The sequence below is a fragment of the Mycteria americana genome, chromosome 31 (assembly GCF_035582795.1).
Source record: "Mycteria americana isolate JAX WOST 10 ecotype Jacksonville Zoo and Gardens chromosome 31, USCA_MyAme_1.0, whole genome shotgun sequence".
Lineage (NCBI taxonomy): Eukaryota > Metazoa > Chordata > Aves > Ciconiiformes > Ciconiidae > Mycteria > Mycteria americana.
This window is the reverse complement of record NC_134395.1, coordinates 223086-232500: the sequence shown is the minus strand read 5'-3', so window position 1 is coordinate 232500 and position 9415 is coordinate 223086. Positions and strand designations below refer to the sequence as shown.

General features: G+C 64.8%; 1 gene segment (V, D, J or C); it reads right to left on the bottom strand.

Annotated features, from left to right (window-relative positions):
- Positions 1–9118, bottom strand: part of LOC142421521 (Ig gamma-1 chain C region, membrane-bound form-like) — a 13288-nt gene extending 4170 nt beyond the window's left edge. Inside the window, 5 exon segments of the C gene segment in view lie at positions 2337–2669; positions 4225–4551; positions 6779–7093; positions 8609–8923; positions 9001–9118. Coding sequence covers positions 2337–2669; positions 4225–4551; positions 6779–7093; positions 8609–8923; positions 9001–9118 — 1408 coding nt within the window.
- Between the last annotated feature and the right edge of the window lie 297 nt (positions 9119–9415).

The following is a 9415-nucleotide window of genomic DNA, read 5'->3' as shown; positions in this document are numbered from 1 at the left end:
ATCTCCATCCACCTCCACCCATCTCCACCCATCTCCATCCATCTCCATCCATCCACCTCCATCCATCTCCATCCACCTCCATCCACCTCCACCCATCTCCACCCATCTCCATCCATCTCCATCCATCCACCTCCACCCATCTCCACCCATCTCCATCCATCCACCTCCACCCATCTCCACCCATCTCCATCCATCTCCATCCATCCACCTCCACCCATCTCCACCCATCTCCACCCATCCATCCATGAGTCTCCATCTCCACCCCCCCCCATCTCTCCCCGTGTCCCTCCCTCCATGTCCCACGGGTGCTGCTCCCTCCTGTTGCCCCCAAAGATGAGGAGGAACCTCCCCTTCCTCTCCACCCACCCATCTGCCCACCCACCCATTTGTCCATCCATCTGTGAGTCTCCCTGTCCATCTGTCTGTCCCTTCACGTCTCCTTTTGGCCAGCCACCCATCCATGGCTGATGTCCACCCATCCATCTCTGATGTCCACCCACCCATCCATCTCTGATGTCTCTCCATCCACCCATCCATCTCTGATGTCCACCCATCCATCCATCTCTGATGTCCACCCATCCACCCATCCATGGCTGATGTCCACCCATCCATCTCTGATGTCCACCCATCCATCCATCTCTGATGTCTCTCCATCCACCCATCCATCTCTGATGTCCACCCATCCACCCATCCAGCTGGTGTCCATCCATCCATCCACCCACCCACCACACCCACCATGTTTGATGTTTCTCCATCCATCCACCCATCATCTGGTGGCTCTCCATCCATCCATCCATCCATCCATCCATCCATCCGTCCATCCATCCGTCCATCCATCCATCCATCCACCATCTTTGATATCTCCCCACCCATCCATCATCTGGTGGCTCTCCATCCATCCATCCATCCATGCATCCATCCATCCGTCCATCCATCTACCCACCATCTTTGGTATCTCCCCATCCATCCACCCACCCATCCATCATCTGGTGGCTCTCCACCCATCCATCCACCATCTTTGATATCTCCCCATCCATCCGTCCACCCATCCGTCCGCCATGTTTGATGGCTCTCCATCCACCCACCCATCATCTGGTGGCTCTCCATCCATCCATCCACCCATCCATCCATCCATCATCTCTGATGTCCACCCATCCACCCATCCATCATCTCTGATGTCCACCCATCCACCCATCCATCATCTGGTGGCTCTCCATCCATCCATCCATCCATCCATCCACCCACCCATCCACACATCCATCCATCATCTGGTGGCTCTCCATCCACGCACCCATCATCTGGTGGCTCTCCATCCATCCATCCATCCATCCATCCATCCATCCATCCATCCCTTTCTCCATCCATCCGCCCACCATCTTTGATATCTCCCCATCCACCCATCCATCATCTGGTGGCTCTCCATCCATTCATCCATCCGTCCATCCCTTTCTCCATCCATCCATCCATCCACCATCTTTGATATCTCCCCACCCATCCATCATCTGGTGGCTCTCCATCCACCCATCCATCCATCCATCCATCCATCCATCCATCCGCCCACCATGTTTGATGTCTCTCCACCCATCCATCCATCATCTGGTGGCTCTCCACCCGTCCATCCACCCATCCATCCATCATCTGGTGGCTCTCCATCCACGCACCCATCATCTGGTGGCTCTCCATCCATCCACCCATCCATCCATCCATCATCTGGTGGCTCTCCATCCATCCATCCATCCATCCATCCACCATCTTTGATATCTCCCCACCCATCCATCATCTGGTGGCTCTCCATCCATCCATCCATCCATCCATCCACCCATCCATCATCTCTGATGTCCACCCATCCACCCATCCATCATCTGGTGGCTCTCCACCCGTCCATCCACCCATCCATCCATCATCTGGTGGCTCTCCATCCACCCATCCATCATCTGGTGGCTCTCCATCCACCCATCCATCCATCCGCCCACCATGTTTGATGTCTCTCCACCCATCCATCCATCATCTGGTGGCTCTCCATCCATCCATCCATCCATCCATCCACCCACCCATCCATCATCTGGTGGCTCTCCATCCATCCATCCATCCACCCACCCATCCTCCACCATCTTTGATGTCTCCACCCCACCCCCCCCACCCCATTGACCATCTCCCCACCCTCACCCCACCCCACGGCGCTCAGAGGCAGACGCCAGCCTGTCTTCTTCTCCTTTATTCACCCACCCAAAGATGGGGGGCGGGGAGGGGGGAGGACCGAGGGGCTTGGGAGAGGAGGTGATGGTGGTGATGGTGGTGACGATGATGATGGGGGCCACCACCGCCTCATTTTTTACCGGGGTTCTTGTTGACGCTACGTTGGATGAACTTCATGGGGAGACCTTCGTGGACCACCATGCAGACGTAGGTGGTTCCCCGGTTCCACTCCTCCCTCTCGACGACCAAGCGGCTGTAGAGGAAGTAGGAGGCGTCGCCCGTCTTCTCCTTCATGGCCTGGGTGGTGTCGTAGCCGCCGGCGGCCAAGGTCTCCTGGTTCTTCTGCCACTCCACCGAGATGTCCTCGGGGTAGAAGCCCCGCACCAGGCAGGTCAGGCTGACGGCGGCCCGGCTGCCGCTCAGCTCCTCGCTCGGCGGCGGCATCAGGTAGACGCTGGGGGCCAGGCGCTTGCCTGCGGGGGAGGGGCGGGGGGGGGGAGGGGTGGGTGGTGAGCGAGGGTGGGGGTGGGGGAGGGGGGGCGACGGGGTGCGAGGGGGCGGGGGCGTGGCGCGACGCGGCTGGTGAGTGAGTCACGCGACTCGCCGTGAGGCAGGGCGACGTCAGCGGCGGCGCAACGCGCCCGACGCGAAGCGACCGCCGCCCGTCGCGACTCGCCGTGACGCAAGGTGACGTCAGCGGCGGCACAATGCGCCTGACGCGAAGCAACCGGCGTCCGTCGCGACTTGCCGTGACGCAAGGCGACGTCAGCAGCGACGCAACGCGCCTGACGTGAAGCGACCAGCGCCCGTCGCAACTTGCCGTGACGCAAGGCGACATCAATGGTGACTCAACGTGCCCCACGCCCGATGTGAAGCGACCTCTGCCCGTCGCGACTGCGCCACGACGCAACATGACATCAGCAGCGACACAATGCGCCTGACGCGAAGCGACCGCCGCCCGTCACGACTTGCCGTGACGCAACACAACATCAGTGGCCACACAACGCGCCTGATGTGAAGCAACCTCCACCCGTCGCGACTGCGCCATGATGCAATGTGACATCAGCGGCGATGCAACGCGCCCCGCGCCCGGCACGAAGCGACCTCCGCCCGTCGTGACTTGCCGTGACGCAACATGATGTCAGCGCCGACACAACGTGCCCGACGTGAAGCGAGCTCCGCCCGTCACGACTCGCCGTGACGCAACGCGACGTCAGCGGCCACACAACGTGCCCGACACGAAGCAACCTCTGCCCGTCGCGACTGCGCCATGATGCAACATGACATCAGCGGCGATGCAACACACCCCGTGCCCAACGCGAAGCAACCTCTGCCCGTCACGACTCGCCATGACGCCACGTGACATCAACGGCGACTCAACGCGCCCTGTGCCCGACACGAAGCGCCCTCCGCCCGTCGCGACTGCGCCGTGACGCCATGTGACATCAACGGCCACTCAAGGTGCCCAATGCGAAGCGCCCTCCGCCCGTCGCGACTGCGCCGCGACGCCACGCGGCGACATCAACGGCGACGCGACACACCCCACGCCCGACGCGAAGCGCCCTCCGCCCGTCGCGACTGCGCCGTGACGCCATGTGACATCAACGGCCACTCAAGGTGCCCCACGCCAGATGTGAAGCGACCTCCGCCCGTCGCGACTGCGCCGTGACGCCACGCGACATCAGCGGCGATGCAACACACCCCGCACCCGACACGAAGCGACCTCCGCCCGTCGCGACTGCGCCGCGACGCCACGCGACATCAACGGCGACGCGACACACCCCACGCCCGACGCAAAGCGCCCTCCGCCTGTCGCGACTGCGCCGTGACGCCACGTGACATCAACGGCCACTCAAGGTGCCCAATGCGAAGCGCCCTCCGCCCGTCGCGACTGCGCCGTGACGCCACGTGACATCAACGGCCACTCAAGGCGCCCAATGCGAAGCGCCCTCCGCCCGTCGCGACCGCGCCGCCAGGCGACGTCAACGGCGCCCCCGCCCCGCCCCGCCCCGCCCCGCCCCCGCCTACCGGCTTTCAGGCTGATGCTCCTGCTGATGGGGGAGGGGAGGTCGCCGTGGTGGACGGTGCAGGTGAAGGTCTCGCCGCTCTCCCAGTCGCGGGTGCCGATGGGGACGTCGCTGGTGGCCGTGAAGGTGCCGTTGAGCTGGGGGTGCAGCTGGAGGAGGTCGGGGCGCAGGCTGCCCCCCTGCTTCCGGTTCCAGCTCACCACCAGGCCCTCGTCGCTGGGTAAACTGGTGGCCACGCAGCGCAGCTTGGGGCTCTGGGAGACGTAGAGGTCCGAGGGGGCCGGGGGCAGGATGAAGACGTTGATGTCGTCGGCGTTGGGGGGAGAACCTGCGGGGGGGGGGGGGGCGGGGGGAGGGGCAGGGAGGTGTCGTCACCCAAAGGGACGTGGGGGGAAGCCCGGGGAGATGCCACCAACCCCAAAGGCACGTGGGGGGAAGCCTGGGGAGATGCCACCACCCCCAAAGGCACGTGGGGGGAAGCCCGAGGAGATGCCACCACCCAAAGCCACGTGGGGGGAAGCCTGGGTAGATGCCACCACCCCCAAAGCCACGTGGGGGGAAGCCTGGGGAGATGCCACCACCCCCAAAGCCACGTGGGGGGAAGCCTGGGTAGATGCCACCACCCCCAAAGGCACGTGGGGGGAAGCCCGAGGAGATGCCACCACCCACAAAGCCACGTGGGGGGAAGCCCGGGTAGATGCCACCACCCCCAAAGCCACGTGGGGTGAACCTAAGAGGGGTGGAGACCCCCAAAGCCACGTGGGGGGAAGCCTGGGTAGATGCCACCACCCCCAAAGCCACGTGGGGGGAAGCCTGGGTAGATGCCACCACCCCCAAAGGCACGTGGGGGGAAGCCCGAGGAGATGCCACCACCCACAAAGCCACGTGGGGGGAAGCCTGGGTAGGTGCCACCACCCCCAAAGCCACGTGGGGTGAACCTAAGAGGGGTGGAGACCCCCAAAGCCACGTGGGGAGAAGCCTGGGGAGATGCCACCAGCCAACTCAACGTGGGGTCAACCCCACGGAGATGCCACCACCTGTCAGAGATGCCACCACACAACTCAACGTGGGGCCAACCCCACGGAGCTGCCACCCCCCAACTCAACGTGGGCCCAACCCCACGGAGATGCCACCCCCCAACTCAACGTGAGCCCAACCCCACGGAGATGCCACCACCCAACTCAACGTGGGGCCAACCCCTAGAGATGCCACCACCCCCCGGAGCTGCCACCACCCCATGGAGATGCCACCACCCAACTCAACATGGGGTGAACCCCACGGAGATGCCACCACCCAACAGAGATGCCACCACCCAACTCAACGTGGGGCCAACCCCACGGAGATGCCACCACCCCATGGAGATGCCACCACCCAACTCAACGTGGGGCCAACCCCTAGAGATGCCACCACCCCCCGGAGGTGCCACCACCCAACTCAACATGGGGTGAACCCCACGGAGATGCCACCACCCAACAGAGATGCCACCCCCTAACTCAATGTGGGGCCAACCCCACGGAGATGACACCACGCCATGGAGCTGCCACCCCCCAACTCAACGTGGGCCCAACCCCACGGAGATGCCACCACCCAACTCAACGTGGGGCCAACCCCACCGAGATGCCACCACCCCACGGAGATGCCACCACCCAACAGAGATGCCACCACCCAACTCAACGTGAGCCCAACCCCACGGAGATGCCACCACCCAACAGAGATGCCACCACCCAACTCAACGTGGGCCCAACCCCACGGAGATGCCACCACCCATCAGAGATGCCACCCCCCAGCTCAACGTGGGCCCAACCCCATGGAGATGCCACCCCCCAACTCAACGTGGGCCCAACCCCTGGAGATGCCACCACCCAACTCAACGTGGGCCCAACCCCTGGAGATGCCACCACCCAACTCAACGTGGGCCCAACCCCACGGAGATGCCACCACCCAACTCAACATGGGGTGAACCCCACGGAGATGCCACCACCCCACGGAGATGCCACCACCCAACTCAACGTGGGCCCAACCCCACGGAGATGCCACCCCCCAACTCAACATGGGGTGAACCCCACGGAGATGCCACCACCCCATGGAGCTGCCACCCCCCAACACAACGTGGGCCCAACCCCACGGAGATGCCACCACCCAACTCAACATGGGGTGAACCCCATGGAGATGCCACCACCCCACGGAGATGCCACCCCCCAACTCAACGTGGGGCCAACCCCTGGAGATGCCACCCCCCAACTCAACGTGGGCCCAACCCCACGGAGATGCTACCACCCAACGGAGATGCCACCACCCAACGGAGATGCCACCACCCAACTCAACATGGGCCCAACCCCTGGAGATGCCACCCCCCAACTCAACGTGGGCCCAACCCCACGGAGATGCTACCACCCCACGGAGATGCCACCACCCAACGGAGATGCCACCACCCAACTCAACATGGGCCCAACCCCTGGAGATGCCACCCCCCAACTCAACATGGGGCCAACCCCCCGGAGATGCCACCACCCCCCGGCGCTGCCACCCCCCACCTCGACCTTGGTGGGACTCACTCAGGCACTTGTGGCCGGCCACCTGCTGCGTGCTGCCCGAGGCGGGGTGGGTGACCCTGCAGGCGTAGGTCTTCTGCCGCCAGTCGTCCAAGGTGACGTTGAGGCGGGAGGCGGTGCGGAAGGTTCGGCCGCCGGCCTCGGGTTCGACGGCCTCGGCCCCGGGGGCGGGGGAGAGGGGGGCGTCGTCCACCAGCCACTGGGCGGTCACGGGGGCGGGGGCGAAGCCGGTGACGAGGCAGAGGAGCTGGACGGAGGTGAGGTCGCAGGCGTGGAAGAGGCTGACGGTGGGGGGGCGGTGGGGCCGGTGGCGGGAGACTGGGGGGGGAGGTGGCCAGGGGGCAAGTGAGCGCGGGCAGGGGGCAAGGGGAGGGGCTGTCGCCCGGCTGTGCCCTCGCCCGGCTGTGCCCCCGCCCAACTGTGCCCACCACCCAACTGTCCCCACCCAACTGTCGTCCCCAGCCAACTGTCACCCACCCAACTGTCCTCACCCAACTGTTGTCACCCCCACCCAACTGTCACCCCACCCAACTGTCCCCACCACCCAACTGTCACCCAACCCAACTGTCCCCTCACCCAACTGCCCCCTCACCCAACTGTGCCCACCCAACTGTCCTCCCCACCCAACTGTCCTCACCCAACTGTGCCCTCACCCAACTGTCCCCACCACCCAACTGTCCCCACCCAACTGTGCCCACCACCCAACTGTCCCCTCACCCAACTGTCCTCACCCAACTGTTGTCACCCCCACCCAACTGTGCCCTCACCCAACTGTGCCCACCCAACTGTTGTCACCCCCACCCAACTGCCCCCTCGCCCAACTGTCCCCACCCAACTGTCGTCCCCAGCCAACTGTCACCCACCCAACTGTCACCCACCCAACTGTCCCCCCCACCCAACTGTCACCCAACTGTCCCCCCCACCCAACTGTCCTCTCACCCAACTGTCCCCACCACCCAACTGTCCCCACCCAACTGTCCCCCCCACCCAACTGTCACCCACCCAACTGTCACCCACCACTCAACTGTCCCCACCCAACTGTGCCCACCACCCAACTGTCCTCACCCAACTGTCACCCCCACCCAACTGTCTTCACCCAACTGTCCCCACCACTCAACTGTCACCCACCCAACTGTCCCCACCCAACTGTCCTCACCCAACTGTCGTCGCCACCCAACTGTCACCCACCCGTCACCCACTCAACTGTCCCCACCACCCAACTGCCCCCACCACCCAACTGTCACCCACCCAACTGTCCCCTTGCTCAACTGTCCCCACCTAACTGTCCTCACCCAACTGTCACCCAACCCAACTGTCCCCACCCAACTGTCCCCCCCACCCAACTGTCACCCACCCAACTGTCACCCACCACTCAACTGTCCCCACCCAACTGTGCCCACCACCCAACTGTCCTCACCCAACTGTCACCCCCACCCAACTGTCTTCACCCAACTGTCCCCACCACTCAACTGTCACCCACCCAACTGTCCCCACCCAACTGTCCTCACCCAACTGTCGTCGCCACCCAACTGTCACCCACCCGTCACCCACTCAACTGTCCCCACCACCCAACTGCCCCCACCACCCAACTGTCACCCACCCAACTGTCCCCTTGCTCAACTGTCCCCACCCAACTGCCCCTCACCCAACTGTCCTCACCTAACTGTCCCCCCCACCCAACTGTCCCCACCCAACTGCCCCCTTGCTCAACTGTCCCCACCTAACTGTCCTCACCCAACTGTCACCCAACCCAACTGTCACCCACCCAACTGCCCCCCCCACCCAACTGCCCCCCCCCCACCCAACCCCCCCCGCCCCTCCCCCTCTCCTCACCGGGGATGTCGGCGCCGCCGCTGAAGCCGGAGGCGGGGTGCCGCACGTTGCAGCGCAGGGCTCCCCCCTGGGCGCCGGCGGGGCTGAAGCGGGTGCCCATGCTGTAGCGCCCCGAGCGGCGCAGGGCGGCGGGGAAGTCGCGGTGGGTGCCGGCGCCGCTCCCGCCCGCCCACGTCACCGACACCTCCCCCGGGAAGTACCCGTCCACCAGGCACCCCACCGCCGTCGCCGTCGCCGATGATGACGTCGTGGCCGGGGTGCCGGCACCCGCCGGGCAGCTCAGCAGGGGGAAGACGGAGGGGGGCGTCACCCCGACTGGGTGGGGGGGGGGGGGGAGAGAAAAAGAGGGTGGGGGTGAGGGTGGGGAAGGGCGGACGGGCGCCCGCCCCCACCCCCGCCTTTGCGGGGCGCTGGCCGAGGCGGCTGCGGGCACCCGAGGGTGCCGCTGCGCGGCCTGAGGGCACCCATGGGCACCCCAAGAGCACCCATCGGCACCCCAAGAGCACCCATCGGCACCCCAAGGGCACCCTAGGGTGCCTCTGTGCACCCTGAGAGCACCCATGGGCAGCCTAAGGGCACCCATCGGCACCCCAAGAGCACCCATCGGCACCCCAAGGGCACCCTAGGGTGCCTCTGTGCAGTCTGAGGGCACCCATCGGCACCCAAGGGCACCCTAGGGTGGCTCTGTGCACCCTGAGAGCACCCATGGGCAGCCTAAGGGCACCCATCGGCACCCAAGGGCACCCTAGGGTGCTTCTGTGCACCCTAAGGGCACCCATGTGCACCCTAAGGGCACCCTAGGGTGCT